A 24,853-nucleotide genomic window follows, 5' to 3' on the forward strand; every position below is an offset into this window, starting at 1 on the left:
TCAGTCTCTTTCCTACCTGTGGATTGCATAGCCACAGGCTCTTCTTGTGTGATACGAACGCACTCATATATTTATTTCAATATACTTGTTAGCTTGATAGAAGACTGACCACTAGGATTATTGTTATTATTATTATTATTATTATAATTATTTTTATTGATAGATAGCAGTGCCTTAAAAAAAAAAAATACATTTTTTCCAAATTCTCCAGACCGTTCAAAACTGCTACTAACTTTTCCACCTCTGCCTTTTTTCTTTTCTGTCAATGCAGTTCTAACATGTTTTACGGTCCCTCTTCCTCTCTACATACTATACTGTGCCCAGTCTCCTCCCTGCATGCTCCACCTCTCACCTGATCACTGATCTCGCTCTCCCTCTTCTCCACTCCAACGTGCTTGCCTGCTTCATTGTTACGAGACCTTCACTATAGCTTCACCTGTGCAGGAGAAAAAATAAATAACACTCAGTTCACATGACAGGATTTATTTATTTTTGTTTTCGCACAGAATTTCTTACTTTATGACAAATACTTATAGGCCATTATCGAGTGTGCTGTAGTATCACTTAGAGCCGGTTTCAGGGGCGAGCAGCAAGTGCCCGGGGCCCCAGTAGGCTAAGTTTGGTCATATCTACAGAGTAGTGAAAAACATAAATTAAACACATTCATAATAGTACCGCATGTCACCTTAAAGTGACATAGTCTAGTTCCTGACACTCTTTAATTTTAATATAAAATGGTATAATAACCTTTTAACAGGTATGTGACAATAAATTAGGCCTACTGATCTTTTAGTTTGCATTCTGAATTTTTAAAGTGATTTGTTTATTTCTTATGTGGAAGTCATCCAATGTGCTGGTGGGAGGGGCCCACGTCTTAGCATCTGCCCGGGGCCCCTATGAGTCGACTGATTTTTTTTTTTTTAATGATAAATATTTGGTGCATTTTGATTTAGAAACCGGTTTCACAACACCAAGGGACTAAAACTGTATCTTGGAAACACCAATTATGTGTCAATCTCTTTTTCTGATTGTTTAAAAGAAGCTCTTTGTTGGTAATGGAGCAGTCACAGTACAAGTCATTATAGACCCATTCCTGATTCCATCTCTTTTGCAAAGAAAAAAACAGCTACAGGGTGACTGCAATGAATCGGATTAAAACAGTGCAAGTATCTCTCGTTTGTCTGTTGACTAAAGTGCCATATTTAAAGAGATATGTTGAATTAAAATGCTACTTGATTTTGAGAAATAACCTTAGTCCACACATTAATTTTTCACATACATATATATATATATATATATATATATATATATATATATATATAATATATTACACATATATATATATATATATATATATATATATATATATATATATATATATATATAAAAAAAGATTTAATAAAGAAAAAAGTATGAGAAACTGTTTTCTAAATATAGATCAGTAACTTTTTAGTTAACAATGTAAATGGAGACTTTGACAAAAAAAATAAAGAATTAAGCAATTTATTATTTATTTGGATTCATGAGTTATTGATAAATGTGTTAATCAATTAAAAATAAAAATGGATGAGTTGAATATAAACTGAAATGTATAACTGTTTAATACTTTCATGCATGGCGATAAAAAATACTGTCTTCTAGTCTTTATATGGGGACATATGGAAGACACAAATGCATGACAGCTTCATACAAGGATGCCATTTCTTCTCCATATAAAGCAATGGAAATAAAATGTAAAATATTTTCAAGGAAAAATATATTTCTTAAGAACTACTTTTTTTTCAATATTTCATGCATGAAAGGGTTAAATGTGGCACCTTTATTGTACAGTCCAAACCGGCAGATTGCCCTCCGTCACACACTGCTAACCTGACGCTACACTGAGGCACTGAGGCAGTGCACTTTCTCTGCAGTTAAACTCCAGCTGTGTCTCTCTATACTGGGTTCTGCCAGCCTCCCTCCTGAAGTGTCCTTCCCTAAATCGAGCCCTGCTTTCACATTGGGGCGCACCACGATGTGAATCTCACATTGATAACAAGGACAATTACAACGTTATTGTGCATAGTTACAATGTACTTAATGTGGAAGTCTTTGTGCACGATATAACCCCAATCCTAACTTTAACCCCAACCCTAAACCTTTTCTGATACAATTGTGTACTTGCATATATAGCGCAACAAGATTTACACACTAAGTACATTGTAACTATGCAGAATTATGTGCAAGTACACATGTATTTATTAAGTGAATACTGTATAAACACAGTAATTAGAGTCACTTAATGTAAAGTGTTACCAAATTACGAAGAAAAAAAAAGACCAATATACCGGTAAAACCCTGTGAAGTACAATCTTTGATTCTGGATAAAATGGGTTAAGGGAACTGTCCAGGGGACATTTATTTCTGCACACTCTCTATAAAAAAAAACAAGTATAATTTTGGTTTAACATTATTTTAATATAAAGCATAAAGAAACGGTACATGAGAATGCTGGCTTTTTGTTTCTTTTCAGTATGATTTCGTACAGTTATTTGCGTTTCCCAGGGCAGTTCCTTTTACGCAGCCTTTACCTGTATAGTGTGTTTTGTTTTTTCTTCTGCAAGCTGCCATCAACACCCTGTCAATTCCCATCCCAAAGCTATGACAACCATAGCTGGAGCGCTGTTACTCTCAAAGCAGCGCTGACTCGTTCAAAACCCCATTCTCTAACAGCGGCTTCAGACAGGATGCTGTTCTTTTTTTTTGGACACGATCAGCTGTGTGGTGGTAGATTTTCCTGTCTTCTTTTTAAATCTCCTTGTCTTTTTCTCCTCTCCCCCCTCTCTCTCTCTTTTCATGTCTTCGCTAACTCTCTCTTTTTTCTTCTTCCTGCTAATAACACCAAATCCCTTTTTTGATACAGTGATAAAATCCACTTTTATACCATCTCATAGCCTTCAGCTGAACGTAGCCTCTTAATGCACTACCCGTGCCCATCTCCCTATACCACGTGGCCAGACCAGATAGTGAATGCTGCTCTTAGCACCCTGTAGGATGCACCATTGCACTGAGAGCTCAGTTTCCCGGATAGCACTTTCTATAGCAGAGCTATGAATGAGTCTCTCATGTGTTATCCGTAGATGCTTTCTGTGTGCTGCTTGTCCTGTGGAGAGTGCCCTGGTCCTGCATGCCGCATGCCCGTCTCGCATGGTTGCCTGCCCGGCTCGTGACGTTCTGCATTGTGCAATAGCAACCCGGTTTGAGATGAAATGTCCGGTTCTGCTGTTTGTTTCTTTTTGATAAAGATAATGCATCCTTTTTTTGTGATGAGGTCTGTGCCTGATGTTTTTTTGGTTTGTTTGTTTTTTACTTGAATGTCAAAAGTTTAAAAATAAATAAATACAAAAAATAAATTAATAAAAAACAATGAATTACTACTCACTGTTTTTACTTTATTTTATTTTATTGTAAGAAAGAAAGATGAACCTTGCAGGATGAGCTCTGGAGCTCCATGCAGGCTGGGGGAGCTCCACTAGAACAAGCCTTACTGCCTGTATTATTATTATTATTATTATTATTATTATTATTATTATTATTATTATTATTATGATTGCAATTATCCAAAGGGATTTACAGAGACTAGGGGGTGAGCAATGCATCAACAACTGCTGCTGCAGTCACTTCCAATAGGACCTCGTTTGTTTCACGTCTCATCCGAAGGACGGAGCACAAGGAGGTTAAGTGACTTGCTCAGGGTCACACATAGAGAGTCAGTGGCTGGGATTGAAACAGGAATCTCCTGGTAACATGCCCTTTTCGTTAACCACTGGACCACCAAGCCTCAAGGATCATTAACCCAGTTTCACTGTTTACAAGGATCATTAACCCAGTTACACTGTTTACAAGCAGGGCAGACGAGCCTTCAGGCAAGCCTTTAAAATAATCCCGTACATATGGGGTCCCTGAGGGTTTCCCTTGGTAAAAGCACATGGGATCGAAGGACGACCACTGAACCTTCAGTTCTCCTGAGCTTTGTGGGGAATTGCTGCAGTGAGGGGAAAAATAATAATTGGACATATTGAACTGTGGAGAAAATCAGGGTAAAATAATTGGGCACTCTACATTAAAAATAAAAAAAGAAATGTGGTAAATGAAGACAGGCAGTAGAAACTTGTGCTGCTCCAGAGCTCTCTGTCCTGCTGCTCTGGTCCGATCTCACCCGCTCTGTCCCGCTCTCTACAGAGGTTGCTCAGAATGGATCTGCCTGTCGCAGATGACAACACAGTCCATTTCAACTCCACCCTGATGGCCTTGATCAGGACAGCGCTCGACATCAAAATAGCTAAGGGTGGGTATGCCTGGAGCCCCGACCACTGGAGATACTTTCCTTTAATCACAATCATGCAGTGTTTTTTTTGTTTTTTTTTACAATTTGAATTGATTTTACATATTTAGGAAAATATATGTGAATGTGTTATAAATGTGACTGTGTTTAAAAGTGTGTTTGAACTGTATCTGTGCCCGTGTACAAATGAGTGAGTTTGTGAAACAAACAGGAGGGGCAGACAAACACCAGATGGACGCGGAGCTGCGGAAGGAGATGATGGCAATCTGGCCGAACCTGTCTCAGAAGACACTGGACCTGCTGGTCACTCCGCACAAGGGTAAGTTAAACACAGCCTCATTCCATCATCATAGGAACTGGATAAAAAAGGCTCCTTTTATCATAATAACAATCACGCTAAATGCAGATTCATTCAATAATAATAATTATGTTAAATACACTCATTTCATTATAATAAGTAGTATTATTTTAAATACAGGTTCATTTTATTTTAATAATTATTATTATTATTTTAAATACAGGTTCATTTTAGCAATCATAGTAATTAGTCGTTTTCTGTGTATCATATTACTTTAACTGATGTTTTTGGTTGTAACCTTTCTCAGAATTTAAACAATATAATACTAGTACATTACGAAATCTGAAAACGAGTTTCATGAATAGGGCTGATGATCGTGATCTTTCTTTCCATGATATATCATTGCGTAATTGAGGTGAGCATCGTTTGTATTGTCATACCGATCTAATTGTATCAGCTAACTTGTCTCTCTTTATAGCAACTAGTGACTTGACGGTTGGGAAGATCTACGCGGCGATGATGATCATGGAGTATTACCGGCAGAGCAAAGCCAAAAAGCTTCAGGCTCTCCGGGAGGAGCAGGTACTGCCATAGTGAAGCACATTCTGCAATCGCAAACTAACTCTGCATTCAGCAAAAAACTACTGTGGCTGCAGCAAAGACTCCCCTGCCAGCAAAGCAAAAACCAAACGAAACAAACCAACAGCAAACGTAAACCCGTGGCCCGGTGCATGGACCCCGAATCCTAACAACAACTACTGCATGCCCGTTTGAGAGGTTTAGGGTTAGTAGCTCCTGTGTTTTTACAGATCAGAGGTTAGGAAACTACCAAGATCCCTTGAAATGAGATGTACATCTCAAGGGTTCTATCCTGGTTAAATTAATCCATTGGAGAATTTGAATTTGACACCATTAAGCAACTGGAGTCAATACTGCCATGCAGGGCTCTGTTCACGCAGCTCCAGCTCATGTGCATGTTCCATAAAATCCGGTCTGACGTTAACGAGACTCTTCTGGACTAACAAAGGCTTCTTTAGGAATATTCTGGGGCAGTTTCATGATCTCAACTCTTATTTTATTCATACAGACGTTCTTGAAATAGCGCCGTCTGAATTAAAGCATTGTGAGCAGGGCCTGCTCTGCATTCTCACAGGATAATGAACTCCTGTCATGCCAGAAACGTTTTTTTCTCCCCGACTCGATTTGTCTGTTCTACAGTTCTATAGTTAAATAATCCTCCCTGATTTAGCCCATAAGCTCATCATCTCAACAGCAGGGCCCACGGATCATAATGTTAAACTAAGGAAACCTCTGTATTGTGAGGAGCTTATTAAATATCCAATGGTACTACAGTATTAGTTAAAAGTGAAAACAAACATGAGGGTCAGCAAGGCTGTGATGTGTCTAGCAATGTTGCAAACTTACTAGCAACCCCCAAAAACTAGTGTGACAGCCAGGCTGTTTCCAGTCAGCAACAACCCAAGCTTTGAAGTTCAAGCCAAAATGATTACGAATCGTAACTCGTGCTTTATTTAAAGACTGTTTAACTTTTAGAGTTTTCGTAGGATGTTTTTGAAAGACAAGAATAAACTCCAGCCCTCTTTGTTAGTACCAAATCTTTTTTTTTTGTATCAAAAACCGTGTTTAAATGAAGCAATAAATCTTGACATCTCTTTTCCACTGCCACACACATAGCAATGGGCTCCAGGCAGTATATTTCCACTGGGAGTACCAGAGCCCTGCAGCATTCTGTACATATGAATCTGAGCAAAAGGTGATGGGACGATGGAGGTTTGCAATAACGCACACAGGTAGCCAGTCATGTTAAAGACACGGAAAGTAACTTAAAAAATAATGTTGAAAGATAAAATGCTTTTAAAAATGACTCGTCTTTTTCACAACCCAAACGGCAAAAGGCCAAAAACTAGCGTTTGTTGAAGATTATGTTAAAAAAAGTTAGGCAAAGGTCGGCATGCAGCTACTGACACCAACAATAAGGCACAAAACCAACAAGCATCATTAGAAGCTACTGCAGATCATCAGTTCATCAGTTCTACAAACAAAAATGCTACCCTGTTCCTCAATTCTAAGATCCAGTACCTATTCCTTACAAGGTAACCCCTGATTACAACTATATATAGGATAGGCGTGACTGCAGCCTGTGCACCCAGCCTTGCAGTGGAGCATTACCCAGGTCTCTGTGCTGCTGTATCAGGCCTGCCTGGGATGGTTTGACTGTGCTGTGGAAAAGAGGTAAAATACTTCTGGTTGATCACAGCTAAGTGCCAGTACTTTTCAGTTTGCAGTCTCGGGGGAGTCTTTGTTCCGGCTCTACAATGCATACCTGAACCTGCTGTGCTTCCATTCTAGCTTTTGACTGTACAGTACCCATCTCTCCCCCCAATCCCAATCCCTCCCGCCTCCAACCATAACTGTGAACAACCAACCACTGCTAGCAATAATCCTCATGGACTGTAGCCCTCCCATATACAACCCTTCCCTCTTTATTAGTGTTTGATTGAAAAAAATATATATCTTGTACTTAAGTTGATGACTGCCCACTGAGACTGTAAATATGTAGCTTGACAATGTGTAGACATTTTACTAATAAATTCCGTAAGGTAAATGACAAAAAGAGTGAGAACAGCTTTGGTCTATACATATATACACTGGGATGGAAATAAGAGTCCCATTGCATAGCAGTTTGATCCATTCCTGGTTTTACTATGAGTTTAATAAGACACACCTAAGCTTGTTACCTATACACACTGTGGCTAATCAAGTAGTAACACCTGGAATGAGTGAAGCTGCTATGCAATATGAGTCTTATTTCTATCCCTGTATATATATATATATATATATATATATATTTATTTAGACTTTCTCTTTTGTTGAACCACACACAATCTCTTCCCCGTTTACCCTTTGCAATGGGCAGCAGAATGTGTAGAGCTGCTGATGTATTGTGTGAACTCAGGGGTGTGTGACGTTTTGATCAAGTTTGAGTCAGACATCTCGGTGGGGGCAGGACCCAAAAGGACTGCAGGTGACAGAGAGGAGCCTCCCTTTGGAACAAGCTGGGGCTTCAGAGCCTCACACGCTACTAGGAAACCCCAGAGACCCAATCCGAAAGGCATTAGGCCCTGCATCACAGTGCCGCTCTCTGCTGGACTCTCGTTAATATTCTCCCTGTCGTAAACGGCGTGTATACATTAACGATCTCACTGCATTCTCACTGAAGAATTAAACAAGTCCAGCGAATCCGCCCTGATAAAATACTGGTTGTGTTGAAGAATCAGCCTGTTGAAGGAGGGAGGCTCTGTCTCTCAGCTGTGAGGAATCAACCTGGCTACCAAAGCAAGGCTGATTCCCAAAGAGAACTTTCTCATGGCTCTGGATGGAATGTGTTTTTTCAGTTTTTAAGCAAAATAATAAAGTTTTTTTAACATTGGCTAAGTCTCCCTCTGCTGATAAAACTCTCCCAGTCAGACGTTTGTGTTCACTGAAGGTGCAGAGCAGCCTGCCGGTGCTGGGAGATACGCTGGGGAATTCAGGGGGGTTAAGGAAGACACACTTGTCCTGCGCATGCAACTCTAATATACTTAATTTAAAACCTTTTTTTTTTTTCTTTTTAATCAAACCTGCTTTGCTGAATTAATAAAAATGACATTTTCCCGACTGTTTATAAAGAATGCTTGTATTTAAATACAGTGTGAGTTAAAAACTGAAAGTCCATTTCCCATTTTCCAACAACGCCCTGCTGACAATGCCCTACGACCCCATTCTAACCCGTATTGCCCTGCTGATATCCTATCATGATACCAGCACTTGGATTTTTACATATGGACATAAACGCATTGATCAGATTATTACCTGCTCTGTGCTCTGACCTTCCACGAAACTCATAAAAAAAAAAAACCTATAGCATACTCAAAATCACCATTGAGTCAAAATAAAAAAAACACATGCATGAAATTTAAAACAGCACTAATTGGCTACTGGAGATAAACTATAAAATTCATAGTAAACAAAATAAATAAATACTAGTATATACTGGGGGAATAAACCTTCATCTGAAGCAGAAAAAGCAGCCAGCTGTCTGATGGGATCATAGAGTCCATTGGAAAGCTCCACTGGAGAGACGGACAGCAGAATTTCTACTGATAAGACCTTTGAGAAACACAGACGATCCCTAGCATAAGGAAGGAAATCCCGACTGCATGCATACCGCTAGGAATCGCGATACAGAGGAACAAACTGAGAATTCATTTTTAAACTCAGTACTTTAATGCTAATGGAATCCTGTACAGAACCATACGCAGCATCTTTCGTTATTGACCCCGGGGGACATTTTACTGTCCCTCTGGATATTAGCACTTCAATATTTATTTGAAAGAGCTGGGAAGCAGCACAGGACTGTGCAGAGTGCTAGCATGGACTGGCTGTGTGTGGGGTGACCAGGAGACACACACCCTTCATCACAGAATATTAGGATAAGAGCAGTTATTGACTAGCCTCCCCCAGCAAGGGGGCTCTGCACAGATACTAGTACTGCAGCACTGCTCTGTTCTCACAACCACAGTCCCCCACAAATAATGAATCCCTAAAACTATACAACTACGACTTCAGGTAAATCCTACAAAACAAAAAAGGTTTGTTTTATGCTGAGGGGTTCCTCCCTGTTATACGATAAAGAATTGGACTGATCATTATCCATTGCAATGACAACCCATCAAACACAGGTACAAACAACACCAGTACCACTTGGCAGATGCAGATCTTTTAAGTCTAGGGAACGGTACTGTACACATTTTTATCTGCAATGTCAAATCAACTCCCAGTTATGACTGCAATCTGCAAGACAAGTGAGCTCTCTTTCAGCACATGTCTGTTTTTGCTTCGTGTGCTTCTGTCTAAGGGCAAAGGGATTGCAAAGCACCAGCTGCCACTCATGTAGGAGGATCATATATCATAAATCAAGTCGAGTGTGGCACATTTACTGTCTGATAGAATTTTTGTCAAACTGTTTGTTTGGTTTTTTTTAAATGCACAAGTAGCAAAATGAGATGAAATACTTGTGAATCGTCATTTTGATTTGCCAGGGGAGACTTAATTGATATTATATAAAGCAGCTAAAGCATGAACTGTTTCAGTAATTATAACTGTCTAGCAGAGGCTCTTGTGTAGTATAACCCTGTTCTTTAGCACAGCTTTTTTTTCTATTGTTCTCTTGGGTCTCATCCTTTACTTACTGATCACCTGACATCCCTCTATCCCCCCTGCTGTATACAGCCTGCTTGCATGCATCACTACTAGCTAACTTGTCTCAGAAGTAGCGTTCCTCCCCATGTGTGCATGCCAAAGCCTGCTGCTGCTGCTGCTGTGGATATGCAAAACTCCTGCTGCTGCTGAGCTCTGAGCACAGGATTAGCACACGCCCAGAGCAGTGAGGCCGGACCCAGCACCCGCCAGCCCCTCAGCTGGGAATCCCACAAACACAAGGGCCGAGCGCTGGAGTCTGGCTGGCTGCTTCTGTTCTCAGCAGTCCCTCTGTAGACAACAGAAGCTGCCTGGCCAAGAGCTAGCCAGAGCCTCCCTGCCCCTGTCTGACAGCAGGGCTGGTTGTGTCTGTGGCATCTCTGTACAGTGCATCACGGTACACATGCTCATCACCCTGCATTCAAAGCTGCATGGTTCATCTTAAGAGCGCTTTACTGAAGGTCTTGTTCTGGGACTCAAAACAAACAATCTGGATCCAAGTGTGACAGAAACCAGCTTCAGCTCTCCCTTCCTTACTGCGTCTCTCTCTAACGATAACATTTTCAATTCGGTGGGGCTCAGAGTTGGAACGAAGATTATCAGATTTTAATTTTGCACTTTTTTTTTTTCTTTTTTATCTACCTACCAGCTCTTTTTTTGTTCTGATTGAATTTTCTGGGTTTAACCACTTAGCTGCTAGAGGTCTGATTGTTTCCCTTTAAAAGCTTTACAGTGAATTCTGTTATGCTTAAGCTGGGTGGTATTCTGAAAGGCAAGGTTTATAGACTTAGAAGAGACTATGTGGATCCGACACTAGCTATTGCAGCAAAAAGGACCAATACATTCCGCTCCGTGGCCTTCTGTTCTATATGTACCTTGCTATAAGTGCCAATGCGAGCCCAAATTAAACATGCTCCCTTAAATCTCAATCCACTAGAAAGGGTAACGAATCAAACAGGCGCATAAAAAACAGATTAATATTCGACATGAATGGCCACCTTTGCAGGCAGGGTGGGGAGTGGGTGGGCATGGAGACTGGACTGCTCCCTCTGTCCTTAAGGGAAAGGGTGGAGCTGCCAGCCCAGAGCACTGAATAGATCATTATCATAGATCATCAGTCTCCATTGCAGCTAAAGTACGAACAAGCAGATATGCACATTCTCATAATGCAATAGTGTGAATTGAATGTTCCCTACAAACTACTGATTAATAATAATAATAATAATAATAATAATAATAATAATAACACCAAGCCTAAGCAAAATAATATTATTTTGTTCCTAAAAGTAAGGAACACAATATATAAAGGTATATAGCCAGACCTCACATTAGCACCCAACTGGTTAACAATATTCATTTACTAATGGGGCAGAAGGCTGGAAGTAAATGAATTGTTGGCATGAACCATCGGTATCCTACAGACAGCAATGTTATGAGTTCACTTAAAAAAAAAACCTCCAAGCTATATCAATACAAAACTTTGAGCATCTACAGAATTCCCCCAATGCTCTGTGTGCACTCCTCTCCTTGCTGTCTCCTGCTGCCGGTGGAGCCCCATTGCACTCTGGATGTTGTTTCTCCATTCCCATTAGTCTGTCTGATACCAGCTCTAGGCCATGTTGTATCTCACACAGAATCGAACGCCATTAATGTTTCAGCGCATGGAGCCTCCTTCCCCAACGCAGGATGGGGGGCAGGGACTCAATGGCCTGCCAGATCCTCAGCAGGACCCTGACAGTGTGTAAGTAGCCCTGTCCATTCCAACTCTCTCTGGCTTCAGGACAGGGACATTTTCTTGTATTTATTTTACTGTAACATCAGGGATTGAAGTAATACACCCATTGCATAGCAGTTTTATCCATTTCTGGTTTTAATAAGACACGCCTGAGCTTGTTACCTATGCACACTGTGGCTAATCAAACTCGTATTAACACCTGGAATGGGTAAAACTGCTGTGCAATGGGAGTCATTATTTCCATGTCTGTAACATATCCCTAAACGCTGTTCACCAACATTTCCCACTGCTACACCTTGGCAGAGTAGTCACAAACCAACTTACGAGGGAAAATTACAGAACAAAAAAGCATTTGGCAATTCAGGGTTAAGCAGAAATAATGTAAATATGTGTCTATACTGCTGACCATATATATGAATTGCATGTAGCAAACATACAGTAGAGGGCAGAACTGCCCAACCAGACCACACTATAGACACAGTCATCTTAACCTCTTTACAGTCTTGAATAGAACCCTTCACCTCTAAATCAAAAGAGCTCTCCATTGAACTGATTCACAGCTTTGAGATTTATCGGGGAGAGTTTAGTTTCCAGCCTGCTGTTAACCTGACAAGCTCCTGCTCTTGTGCCCCCAGCCCACAGGAGGGGGGGATGCCGGAGAGCCAGTCCTGGGTGACTGCCAGAGCGCAGGAGATGTTCCAAAAGGCAGGGAACTGGAGCCCAGAGAGATACCCTGACGACATGCAGGACACCCGGCACAACCCCCAGGTACACAGCCAGGAGACACAGCATATACTGTACACTGCATTCACGTTGCATATATACACTGCATATTCACAGCCACAGCCCTACACAGTCTGAATATATATATGGCATACAGAGCACATACATTACACAGGCACAGCTACACCCAACCATGATACACTGCCTATACACAGGCACAGCTGCACAGTGAGGAGACACTGCATATACCCATGTAGAGCTTCACTGCAGTCTGGCACACATTAAAACAACTGAGGACAAGATTACACAGCTTAGGAACAGTTTACATACACACAGGTAAACCATTACAAGTCACTCTGTATTGCAACTCCTACAAAAACATACAATTGTAATTTGATAGGTTACACATCAATATAAATGCTATGTAATGTTTCCAGTGTAATACAGAGTGTTGAGATGCTGGCCTCAGATTCTGCTGTATAATGTTTCCAGTGTAATACAGAGTGTTGAGATGTTGGCCTCAGATTCTGCTGTATAATGTTTCCAGTGTAATACAGAGTGTTGAGATGCTGGCCTCAGATTCTGCTGTATAATGTTTGAGTGTAATACAGAGTGTTGAGATGCTGGCCTCAGATTCTGCTGTATAATGTTTCCAGTGTAATACAGAGTGTTGAGATGCTGGCCTCAGATTCTGCTGTATAATGTTTCCAGTGTAATACAGAGTGTTGAGATGCTGGCCTCAGATTCTGCTGTATAACGTTTGAGTGTAATACAGAGTGTTGAGATGCTGGCCTCAGATTCTGCTGTATAATGTTTGAGTGTAATACAGAGTGTTGAGATGCTGGCCTCAGATTCTGCTGTATAATGTTTCCAGTGTAATACAGAGAGTTGAGATGCTGGCCTCAGATTCTGCTGTATGTTTCCAGTGTAATACAGAGTGTTGAGATGCTGGCCTCAGATTCTGCTGTATAATGTTTCCAGTGTAATACAGAGTGTTGAGATGCTGGCCTCAGATTCTGCTGTATAACGTTTGAGTGTAATACAGAGTGTTGAGATGCTGGCCTCAGATTCTGCTGTATAATGTTTCCAGTGTAATACAGAGTGTTGAGATGCTGGCCTCAGATTCTGCTGTATAACGTTTGAGTGTAATACAGAGTGTTGAGATGCTGGCCTCAGATTCTGCTGTATAATGTTTGAGTGTAATACAGAGTGTTGAGATGCTGGCCTCAGATTCTGCTGTATAATGTTTCCAGTGTGATACAGAGTGTTGAGATGCTGGCCTCAGATTCTGCTGTATAATGTTTGAGAGTAATACAGAGTGTTGAGATGCTGGCCTCAGATTCTGCTGTATAATGTTTGAGTGTAATACAGAGTGTTGAGATGCTGGCCTCAGATTCTGCTGTATAATGTTTCCAGTGTAATACAGAGTGTTGAGATGCTGGCCTCAGATTCTGCTGTATAATGTTTCCAGTGTAATACAGAGTGTTGAGATGCTGGCCTCAGATTCTGCTGTATAATGTTTCCAGTGTAATACAGAGTGTTGAGATGCTGGCCTCAGATTCTGCTGTATAATGTTTGAGTGTAATACAGAGTGTTGAGATGCTGGCCTCAGATTCTGCTGTATAATGTTTGAGTGTAATGCAGAGTGTTGAGATGCTGGCCTCAGATTCTGCTGTATAATGTTTGAGAGTAATACAGAGTGTTGAGATGCTGGCCTCAGATTCTGTTCACAGCCAGCCTGGCCCGGCAGTCATGGGGGCTGTGTAGCAGCGAACAGTGAAGTGGGAATGAATAATCCCATGTTACTTCTTTCCTCCATAGCTAACCCTCACAGCTCACTCTCATACAGCATGAAACTGGGGGACCCCCAGTTTGCCATGCAGAATCCCCACTAACTTCAGCTCATGACATCACTCTAGACCATGCTCATATCCCCAAAGCGCCCGCCCCTAAGCTGGGGACTGTTAATTGCCTGGACAGTTAATTATTAGAGCTTCCCTAAGGACTCTGTACTGGTTGAGAACCACAGAGCTAGATAAATTCACGAGAGGTAAGTCTTTGCCTTGGCGCTCTATGACCGAGCCCTCCCTCTCACACCACCCCACGGCAGCATGACCATTTAAGGTGGTCAGTAAAAAACAAAATTCTTAAGGAACATCATTATTCACCTGCTATGTGGCCCAGGTGTATTGATTTATCTTTATTCAATCCACTCTTCGTGTAGCCATCAAGGAGCAGATCAGTGATAGACAGACACTCTGCTGCTGTGTACATCCAGAGCACCCTGTCCACTCTGCCCAGTATAGCAGCACTCTCCCAGCACAGGCTTCTACTCACACCAGGTCCTGTAACTGTATTGTACTGGACTCTCTAATGTGCACAGAAACGATGACTGGAAACCACACACACAAACATGTTTTAAAAATGATTTATTACGATTCTTAAGCCTGAGAACGATACGGTATGTACATGTTGAGCATGTGTAAGTACTTTGTGCACTGGAAAGCAATGTAGTTTCAGAATGCACATTTTAGGGACCTGGCTGGAAGATAAGTAAGATAAATAAATAAATAATGGACTGCAACGATGGCTCACATTCTGACACAGTGACCCCCTTTTTGGTTTAGGAAGAAGGGGTGGGGGTCCCCTTATTTGTTTAAATGCAACCCGTTCAGTGACCCCCACCTTGCCCTGCTCTCTCCCGTTGTCTGTACGGTGACCCTCCCCTCGCCCTACCTGCCCGCGCAGTGACCCTTGCTCTCCCTCTGTTTTGCAGTCGGTAGAGATGAGAGAGATGGGGCAGGACGGTTACTCCGACAATGAGCAATATCTTCCTATAGAAGGGCACGGGAGAGCCACTTCCATGCCTCGACTTCCTGCAGACAACCAAGTGAGCACCTTCATCCTCTCACCCCCACATCCCCCTCACCCCCCTGGCTGCACTATCCTCTCAGAAGTGGCAGTCTGGCATTGATAACATTAAAAATGCTAATAAAACTATGGAAACGGTTTGTGGTTCAAAAAAGGGCCCCGAGAGGATAGTGTATCCCACAGCAATTTAATTGGGTTTCTATTTTTTTTTCTTTCTTATGTTTCGAAAGGTTTTTTCTTGTTGTTGTTGTTATTTAATCACCTTCATCATTCTTTAGCAAGCATAACTGGTTTCATATTGGCTTGCAGTTAATTCTGAAAGCAGAAGGAATAATCCACTGGGTGCGTGAGGTCCCCTCCCCGCCTTACTGCACCTCCAGGGTGAGCTTCTCACCTCCAGTCCTCGGGAGACCACATGCAGACCTAAGCATGTACTTTAAATCTGCACTGCTTTCCTGTGCAAGTAAAAGAGAGCTCACCAACAGCTCTGGACATTTTCCGTGTTCGTCAAGACGGGTCGTTCATATTCCTTCATACTCAGGGAGATGGTTGTGCTACGGCTGAGAAAAACACCAGTCTCCTTGGATTATCAATCAGTCACTCGACTGGAGAGGCTACAAATGGCACTCAGTGACGGTTACACGGCTGAAGTATGAACCAGCCTTGAGAAAACAACACACAGTTAATAAAAAATAATAGCCCTATAATTAGGACCAGGGCTGCGCTGCACCAACTGGACTTAAGTCTGGCATTTAGCTTCGTCTGACTTAAAACTGAGCATAAGCTAGGTGTAAAACGTATTCTGATTGCACCACCTTGACCTAAGCCACACCAGGGCTTAAATCCTACACCTTATAAGGGCAGGTGTAAAGAGTTAGTCTAAGCTTGTCTCCAAGGACACGTCAGTATAGAGCTTATGAAAGGTCAGGCGTAAGGAATTGATGGTGCAACAGGCATAATTAAAATATTTGAGTTAGACATAACAACGTCTGACTTGGGGTTTAAGACTGACTTTTAAGATGTACGTACGTCCAGTTGGTGCAGCCCAGCCCAGGTGAGTTAGTGGATCCCGAGTACTGGAGTTGACGAGCCCCCTGGTCTCACATTAGTACTGGACCTCATACTGTCTCAGCACAACCAAGCAGGTCCCAAAACCTCACTTCAATTACTATAAAGAGTACTTTATATGTTCACACATTCATTATTCATTAAACGTGTGTTTAAAAGCTTCTCATTTAATGCATAGTAAACTAGCACATGCAACACCATCTCAACAACTATTGGGATATATATATATACACTCCTGTGTATAAGATATGCCATTAAAAATGATGTCCTTTACACATCAAGTTGTAAACAGTGCTCTTTCCACTAGACTCAGACTGTGTGCTGTTCTTGTCTGTTTGATGAGGCACAACTACAGACGGCTTCCTATATGCGCTCCCTTCAAGGAGGCGTAGTGTAATCTGTAGGGCAACCTGAACAGCTGTGATGTGAAACCACGACAGAGTTTACTTACAGAGGCGTGGCGTTCCGGTGGTGGGAGATCCGGGTTCAAATCGCCATTGACATGCAGAGAGAACCGGGGCAGGGGACTGTCATTGTCCGTCCTGGGAAGAAAATTAAAAAATATATAATAAAACAATTTAATTTAAATAAATCCACACAATAATTTAAATTTGGACCCGATCAAAACAAAAAAAAAAACCTAAAAAAAGACAAGACCGGTTTAGGAATACGGAAGTTTGCTGCACAAGGTCCCAGTGATGGATAAGCACTGCAGTCTCCAGCTGTAATTGCAGCAGTAATGACGCTCAGTGTTTCATGTCAGGCTGCATGTGGAACAGCTCACTATGAATCTGTATCAGCTGTCCATCTCTGCTTACCCCACCTGACACACACATTCAGTGAGAGACTCATCCACAGCTCGTATTAACATGAAGCGATTTGACTTATTGAAGTGTCTGAAATGTTCTACGCAAACAAAGCTCTTTATCTTGCATATAGTTTAGCATTCAAGCATTTACCTTTATGATGCTTTGATAAGCCTTCATACTAAACCGTTTGTCTGTCAGTACTGGTGTAGCTGCTAGGGTTGCCACCTCTGGGAGTTTGTTTCATTGAGACGCACTGGGAGGGATCAGGGATGGGCTGGGTGTTTGTTTCATTGAGACGCACAGTGCTCTAGCAGGTCTCTGAAGTGATCTACAATAACTGCACATTTTCACTGCTGACTGACTCCATCATTGTTTATCCAGCGGGTTTTGTGAGTTCAGTGTGCTTCTCAGTGTCTCAAGTCTTTGCTTCCTATGTGCGCTGTATATGTAACCACTGCCTTTCTCCCACCAGTATCTCCCTAGCGGCCGGGTAAGTGTGTAATTGTGGTATTGATGTGACTGCGCTGTCTCTCACTGCTGCTTGGTGTCTAACTGGGATATCTTCTGCTTTCTCTTCTCCTCCTCCTCTTTCTCTTTTTGGTTTATCCCCACCACCCCATCCTAATTCTTTACACATGGCGCCTCTCCCCCCCACACCTGCCTCTGTGTATTCTGTTTGTCTGTCTGTCTGTTTGTTTGTTTGGTTCTGTTTTCTCTCATTTTGTTTTGGATTCTTTTTTTTCTTATTCTCTGGTCCTTCCCTTACACTTCACCCACCACCGTGTCCTGCCCCCCCTCCTCCTTCACCTCTTCCTTCCCCCTCACCCCTTCCCTCCCCTCTCACTCCTTCCCTCCCCTCTCTCCTCCCTCCCCCTGATTCTGTCTCCTGCTTCGGTGTGTGTGCGCCTCTTGTGTGGCTGTTGGCAGAGGAGAAAAGGGCGGCCCCGCGGAAATAACCTCAGTGTATGTACCTTGTCTCAGTCTCCTTTCACAATCTCTCTCTTTCTCCATCTCCTCTTTCTGTCTCTCTTGCTAAGCTTTATGTTCCTCTCTTACCATCTCTTCCAATTTTCGTTCTCTCACTCTCTGCTCTGTCTCTCGTCTTCTGTGGCTCTGCCAGTCTGATTTCTTCTGCCTCTGGTGCTTTTTTTTTAAACACTGAATGTTCCCTTAAATGTGACAGTGAGGTGGTATTCGAACTCAGGAAGCACATTTGAGGGCCCATTTTTACTTGTGCTTAGTGTTGACTCCCAGCAACATTCTCCTCTCTCCTTCATCCATCTCTCTATTGCTCTCTCTCCCATCTCTGCCTGACTGTCTCGCTATCTCTTTCTGTCTCTCTCTTTCTGTCACTCTCTGTATTCAGACATTTTAATTCTTGTCTCTGTTAAAGCCTCATTTGCATCATTTAGAGCTAAACTGTGTGCGAGCTGGGCTGTTCAGCTGCCATCTATCCCTGGCAAATTGCAGTTAGCAGGACAGTTTCAGGGCTAGTTTCTGCAGTCATGAAAATTAATTGTCGTAAAAAAAAAAAAACTCCTGAAGACTAAAGCCCTGCCCATATTAGCACAACCGTGTTTGAGAGCAAGCTCGGAAACATACTGTATTGTGGGTTAGTGGAGGATAGTATCCCAGCAACCCTGGCCTTTCAGAGGACATTGTAACCAAACTCAAACACACTTCACGTCCAGATTACAGGTCAACCAGTTTTTCAAAACTTTTAATCTGGATAACAGTGATCCGGATTTTGTAAACCTATATTTTGTGATCGAGAACACTTTTATCCGGATTGTTTTGACCCGGCTTTTCAAATAATTACAATTACAAAATCTGGTTTTGTAAAAGTAATTTCAATCACAAAATATAGGATTACAAAATCCGGATCACTGTTATCCAGATTAAATGTTTTGAAAAACTGGCCCCTGGTGAACTAACCCAGCAACTGAACAGACCCTTCGGCTTGCCTGCATGTCCCTGCCGCATCGTTGTGAGGATGATTGAAAAGATGCAGTGTTCCTGTTTTTCCTTCCTAATAGTTGATTCCAGTTTTTGGGTTCCAACCTTGCCATCATAATCTTCCAATCTGTAAGGCTCTCAGTCTAGTACACAGCACAATCTATCCTAGATCTTTCAGTAAAACTAAGAGAATTTGGTCTGAATGGTCTACTGGAGCCAGATGCAGTCAGTCATCCCTGTGCAGGGTTGCACCAGCCTACAAAACACACAAAGTTAGTGAAGACTTTCGCTATAACGAAGCTAAAGTTTAAATTTACGCATAGCTGGTGCAGCCAAGCCCCCGGACGCGATGCTTTGCCTTGTGAAACAGAAACACTGCTGCAGAGATGCGTGGCATGAGAATTGCGCAGGCTTGTTACCTTGTAGGATGTTGAAGAAGCAGACAGGTAAGAGGCAATGAGTAGGATGTACGCACTGTGCATGCTGGGCATGACCACCCTGCCTTGCCTCTCCTCTCTCTGCTTGTGACCGAGGCATTGCCTTGTTGTGCCCTGAACAGCATGTTGGGAATGCACAGGGTTAACAGTGAAGAGGACTTATTGCCTCAGATATAACGGATGTTGTAAGTTAAAACCATCTCTCTGTAGTTCTGCAAGGGTCCTCACCCAAGCACAAGCAAGGCTTGGATCGGCTGTCTGTTAGTAATTGTATTTATTTTTAATATATTTAGTATATTGAACTCTATCCTCAAAACCAAGTATGTTCTGGTTGAAGTCTGGTAAAAGGTTTTTGCAGAAACTCACCTAGTCTCTTTTTCAAGGATGGCAGCACTTCTTTTTTGCAATCTCTGGAACAACAAGGAAGATTATTTTAGTGGGTTTAGAGTTTACAATCCAGAGCCTACAGCAAACTACAAGTCTACCAGTAGCATGCCTGTGGTGGAACACAGTGCACACTAGTGTATTGATTAGAAGAAACACATTGTATACAAATACATTACAGTCAGCAGCTCTGAATCACTTACAGCTAATGTATACATGGTAGAATTTTTTAGTTTAGTAATCAGGTATGGCCCAGTTTTGACCTCGGCAGGGACAAACGAGACACTGGGTGCATCAGGTCAGACACACACACGCACACACAGAATCTGTAAACTGCTGTGTTGCTATTAGACTGCAGTGTGTGAGACCCCTTGTTATACTGTGATGTAGTTGTGATTGTCACCTTGTTAATGAGAATACAGACAGACAGCAGGGTAGACAGGTCAGAGTTGCTGCCTCAACATTTGTTTTTTTTAACATATAGTAAAGTGCCTCAATCTGAAAGGAAGTGATTGACCAGCCTTAAACACCTAGTGCCTGTAACAGGATAGGAACGCTAAACACTTACTTGGTGGGGTGTCACATTTTCATACCCGCCACCCTAAAATGCCTGTACCCAAATGTCTGGATTGAAAAGTGTTGGGTATGTGACTGCTGTTATTGGGCAAGGCAGCCCATTTCAAAAAGTAGCCACACACACTGAGCCCTGCAGGTAGGCAGGGTAGATATTGTACAGCTGAAGCAGTCAGCTTCAACAGGGCAGAGCCTCTCCTGTGTTTGCAATGCCACGTTGACCTCCACTGGACCCTGCCCTCCACCCCCAGTGTGCAAGCAAAAGAAACACATTCAAGAGTGTAAAACATCTCATTTATATTCTCTGATACTCTGCAGTATATTTAACACCTAAAGCAGAGTCGGTGTGTTTTTTTTATAATAAACACCCTAATCTATGACTCCTCAAAATGTTTTATATATTTAAAAAAAACATTTATCATGTTTAAACATGCATATATCATATTTAAATCCATATATCATACTGCAAAATATATATACCATATTTAAACATGCATATATCATATTTAAGCATGCATATATCATATTTAAATCCATAAATCATATTGCAAAATATATATACCATATTTAAACATGCATTTATCATATTTAAGCATGCATAAATTCAGCTTTTAAAGCGACTAGTTTTAGAGGACATTTTCAAGGGTTTTTTTCAATAATTAAAAGTCTTGATTTGAGGGGCTTGGAGGGAATGTGCTTGAACAGGTTACTGCCTACAGGCTTGTTGAAAGCACCCTTGTGGTTTTTAGTCTCATGTCATATGTACAGGAATGGAAATAAAACTCCCACTGCATAGCAGTTTGATCCCTTCCTGGTTTTACTATGTATTTAATAAAGAGACACCTGAGCTTGTTACCTGTACACGCTGTGGCTAATCTAGCTTGAATTTAAACCTGGAATGGGTGAAACTGCTCTGTAATTGATGTCGTATTTACATACCTGAGTTCAGGCTCCTAACATCATTATGGAGTTTGGAGAAAAACATTCAATGCAAGACAAACTGAAACAAAGCCTGATATCAGTTTGCCCCCCCACCTCCCTTCAGTGTGAGGTGTCCCCCCTAGCTGAGTGTGTTCTCTCTCCCTGTCTCCATGCAGACGATCACGGACGAGAGCCCCATGAAGCGCTCCGCCTCCAGCCTGGGACACGGGCGCTCCAAGGGCGTGCGGCTCGACGACTACTCGCTGGAGCGCGTCATTCCTGAGGAGAACCAGCGGCACCACCGACGTCGAGAGAGGGGCCACCGCACCTCTGAGAGGTCACTGAGCCGCTACACTGACGCAGACACAGGTGAGGAGCTCACAGGGGGTCAGGGGAGCTGATAGAGGAGTTGGTAGGGGCTTCAGAGGAGCTGATATGGGCTTCAGAGGAGCTGGTAGGGGCTTCAGGGGAGCTGATAAGGGCTTTCACTATGTTTTATGTGCTGCTTGTGGTCAGTGCAGTGGGAGGGAGAGAGGGAGGTGTGTTTCAGAGATTGATTCTTGGTGCTGCTTGTGGTCAGTGCAGTGGGAGGGAGGGAGGTGTGTTTCAGAGATTGATTCTTGGTGCTGCTTGTTGTCAGTGCAGAGGGAGGGAGGGAGGTGTGTTTCAGAGATTGATTCTTGGTGCTGCTTGTTGTCAGTGCAGAGGGAGGGAGGGAGGTGTGTTTCAGAGATTGATTCTTGGTGCTGCTTGTGGTCAGTGCAGTGGGAGGAAGGGCGGTGTGTTTCAGAGATTGATTCTTGGTGCTGCTTGTTGTCAGTGCAGTGGGAGGGAGGGAGGTGTGTTTCAGAGATTGATTCTTGGTGCTGCTAGTTGTCAGTGCAGTGGGAGGGAGGGAGGGAGGTGTGTTTCAGAAATTGATTCTTGGTGCTGCTTGTGGTCAGTGCAGTGGGAGGGAGGGAGGTGTGTTTCAGAGATTGATTCTTGGTGCTGCTTGTTGTCAGTGCAGTGGGAGGGAGGGAGGTGTGTTTCAGAGATTGATTCTTGGTGCTGCTAGTTGTCAGTGCAGTGGGAGGGAGGGAGGGAGGTGTGTTTCAGAGACTGATTCTTAGTGCTGCTAGTTGTCAGTGCAGTGGGAGGGAGGGAGGTGTGTTTCAGAGATTGATTCTTGGTGCTGCTTGTTGTCAGTGCAGTGGGAGGGAGGGAGGTGTGTTTCAGAGATTGATTCTTGGTGCTGCTTGTGGTCAGTGCAGTGGGAGGGAGGGAGGTGTGTTTCAGAGATTGATTCTTGGTGTTGCTTGTTGTCAGTGCAGTGGGAGGGAGGGAGGTGTGTTTCAGAGATTGATTCTTGGTGCTGCTTGTTGTCAGTGCAGTGGGAGGGAGGGAGGGAGGGAGGGAGGGAGGTGTGTTTCAGAGTGGCTCATGGAGCTGCTTGCTGTTCCAGGGCTGGGCACGGACCTCAGCACTACCACGCAGTCTGGAGACCTGCCCCCCAAGGAGAAGGACCGGGAGCGTGGCCGGCCGAAAGACCGCAGGCACCACCACCATCACCACCACCACCACGGCTCCGTAGACAAGGAGCGCTACACCCCCGAGCGGCAGGAATACGGGGGCCAGCGGACACGGGACAGGCGGTGGTCACGCTCCCCCAGCGAGGGCCGAGACTGCATGCCTCACAGACAGGTGGGCCTCACACACACACAACCGCTACATACTGCACCACACACAGACACACTGCTCCCCTATACTCACACACAGCATACTGCCACACACACCATTAAAAACAAACACACACACACACTCACACTGCTCCCCTGTACTCACACACAGCATACTGCCACACACACACCATTAAAAACAAACACACACACACTCACACTGCTCCCCTGTACTCACACACAGCATACTGCCACACACACCATTAAAAACAAACACACACACACTCACACTGCTCCCCTGTACTCACACACAGCATACTGCCACACACACACATCCTAACATACTGCCACACACACCATTAAAAACAAACACACACACACTCACACTGCTCCCCTATACTCACACACAGCATACTGCCACACACACACATCCTAACATACTGCCACACACACCATTAAAAACAAACACACACACACTCACACTGCTCCCCTGTACTCACACACAGCATACTGCCACACACACACATCCTAACATACTGCCACACACACACCATTAAAAACAAACACACACACACTCACACTGCTCCCCTGTACTCACACACAGCATACTGCCACACACACACCATTAAAAACAAACACACACACACTCACACTGCTCCCCTGTACTCACACACAGCATACTGCCACACACACACATCCTAACATACTGCCACACACACTCACACAGACACACACACATACACAGACTGTTGCCCAATACACATTCTTAAATACTCAAACACACTCCAGCAACACACAGGCACTAGCAAAACATGCTTCAGAGATTAAGAAATAAATAAATAAATGATTCCCTTTCTTCAGCCCACCAACGGTTCACTTACTCGGATGAGACATAAAACCGAGGTCCTATTGTAAGTGACTCCGCAGCAGCCGTTGTTGATGCATAGTTCACCACCTAGTCTCTGTAAGTTGCTTTGGATAAAATAGCACGCAAAAACATTTCTTCTGCTACACCTTTTACAGTGCTCTATCAAAACTGATGTCTTGGTAAAGTAAGACTGTGTATCACCCAACGTATCTTACTAACCAATACAAACCATCGGCTACATAACTTAGGAGTCACTCCTTCCTGTTGTGCAAATAAGACATAAGAAAATTCTACTAAAATACTGTTCTAGCAATTACATCTGTACTTTTAGTACTACTACCGCAAGCAGCACATTGTCATATACTGCATTCATTAGCAAATACTACTTGGTTTCAAACTGTTAAGCAAACTCAAGTAGCTGGAAACAATTTATCAGTGGTGAAGGGGCTGGGGGTGGTGGGACCAAAACTCTGTGCCTCAGTCTGCTCGCAGGGTGCCTCATCTGCTGCAGCAAAGCTTCTAAAATACAGGAGGGAGTAAAACTGGCATTGTGACTGAAACCCCAAGCCAGCATTGTGTACTGAGCTGTAGAGCGGCTGGAGTTAAACGCTTGGAAGCAGTTTCATAAGCTCTTCAATCTGTAGGTTTCAATCAGGTTTCTAGAGTAGAGACTCTGCATCATGGACTGAACATGGTGAACACTGACTGGCCTCTAGTTTCATCACCTCTTGTACACCTGGGACTCTCTACACACCCAGATCACTGAAACAGGGCTGTCAGTTTTCACAGTTTTCTTTTTTAAAATTATGTATGTATGTGTGTGTGTGTGTGCGTGTGTCTTTGATGTTTTTATTCAGGTAAAACGGTTGCTTATTCTCGATTATTATTATTATATGTGCAGTGATGGTGGCAGCTCTCCAGTATCTCATGTTACAGGTTATAAAATGCTTCCTCACAAGCGCCACCAAG

General features: G+C 42.9%; 1 protein-coding gene and 1 long non-coding RNA gene across 15 annotated transcripts in view; one reads left to right on the top strand and one right to left on the bottom strand.

Moving 5' to 3' along the window:
• The window catches only part of LOC117402054 (voltage-dependent P/Q-type calcium channel subunit alpha-1A-like), a 130,014-nt gene that overhangs the window by 94,845 nt on the left and 10,316 nt on the right, over nt 1–24,853 (top strand). For 5 of the 14 annotated variants that reach the window (XM_059006892.1, XM_059006891.1, XM_059006898.1 and 2 more), the window contains 10 exons: nt 4,222–4,327; nt 4,536–4,643; nt 5,101–5,204; nt 11,516–11,622; nt 12,252–12,384; nt 15,116–15,229; nt 17,560–17,577; nt 18,015–18,050; nt 21,535–21,727; nt 22,803–23,041. In XM_059006892.1, coding sequence (XP_058862875.1) covers nt 4,222–4,327; nt 4,536–4,643; nt 5,101–5,204; nt 11,516–11,622; nt 12,252–12,384; nt 15,116–15,229; nt 17,560–17,577; nt 18,015–18,050; nt 21,535–21,727; nt 22,803–23,041 — 1,158 coding nt within the window. The remainder of the gene's footprint in view (nt 1–4,221; nt 4,328–4,535; nt 4,644–5,100; nt 5,205–11,515; nt 11,623–12,251; nt 12,385–15,115; nt 15,230–17,559; nt 17,578–18,014; nt 18,051–21,534; nt 21,728–22,802; nt 23,042–24,853) is intronic. The other 9 variants (XM_059006894.1, XM_059006903.1, XM_059006904.1 and 6 more) reach the window with 6 other exon arrangements.
• On the bottom strand, nt 267–19,893 carry LOC131705014 (uncharacterized). The gene is made up of 3 exons (XR_009310119.1): nt 19,847–19,893; nt 16,730–16,820; nt 267–436 (listed from the first exon to the last, which is right to left on the bottom strand). It is a non-coding gene; the product is annotated as an uncharacterized LOC131705014 (long non-coding RNA).

This window comes from Acipenser ruthenus, chromosome 34 (assembly GCF_902713425.1).
Source record: "Acipenser ruthenus chromosome 34, fAciRut3.2 maternal haplotype, whole genome shotgun sequence".
Taxonomy (NCBI): Eukaryota; Metazoa; Chordata; class Actinopteri; order Acipenseriformes; family Acipenseridae; genus Acipenser; species Acipenser ruthenus.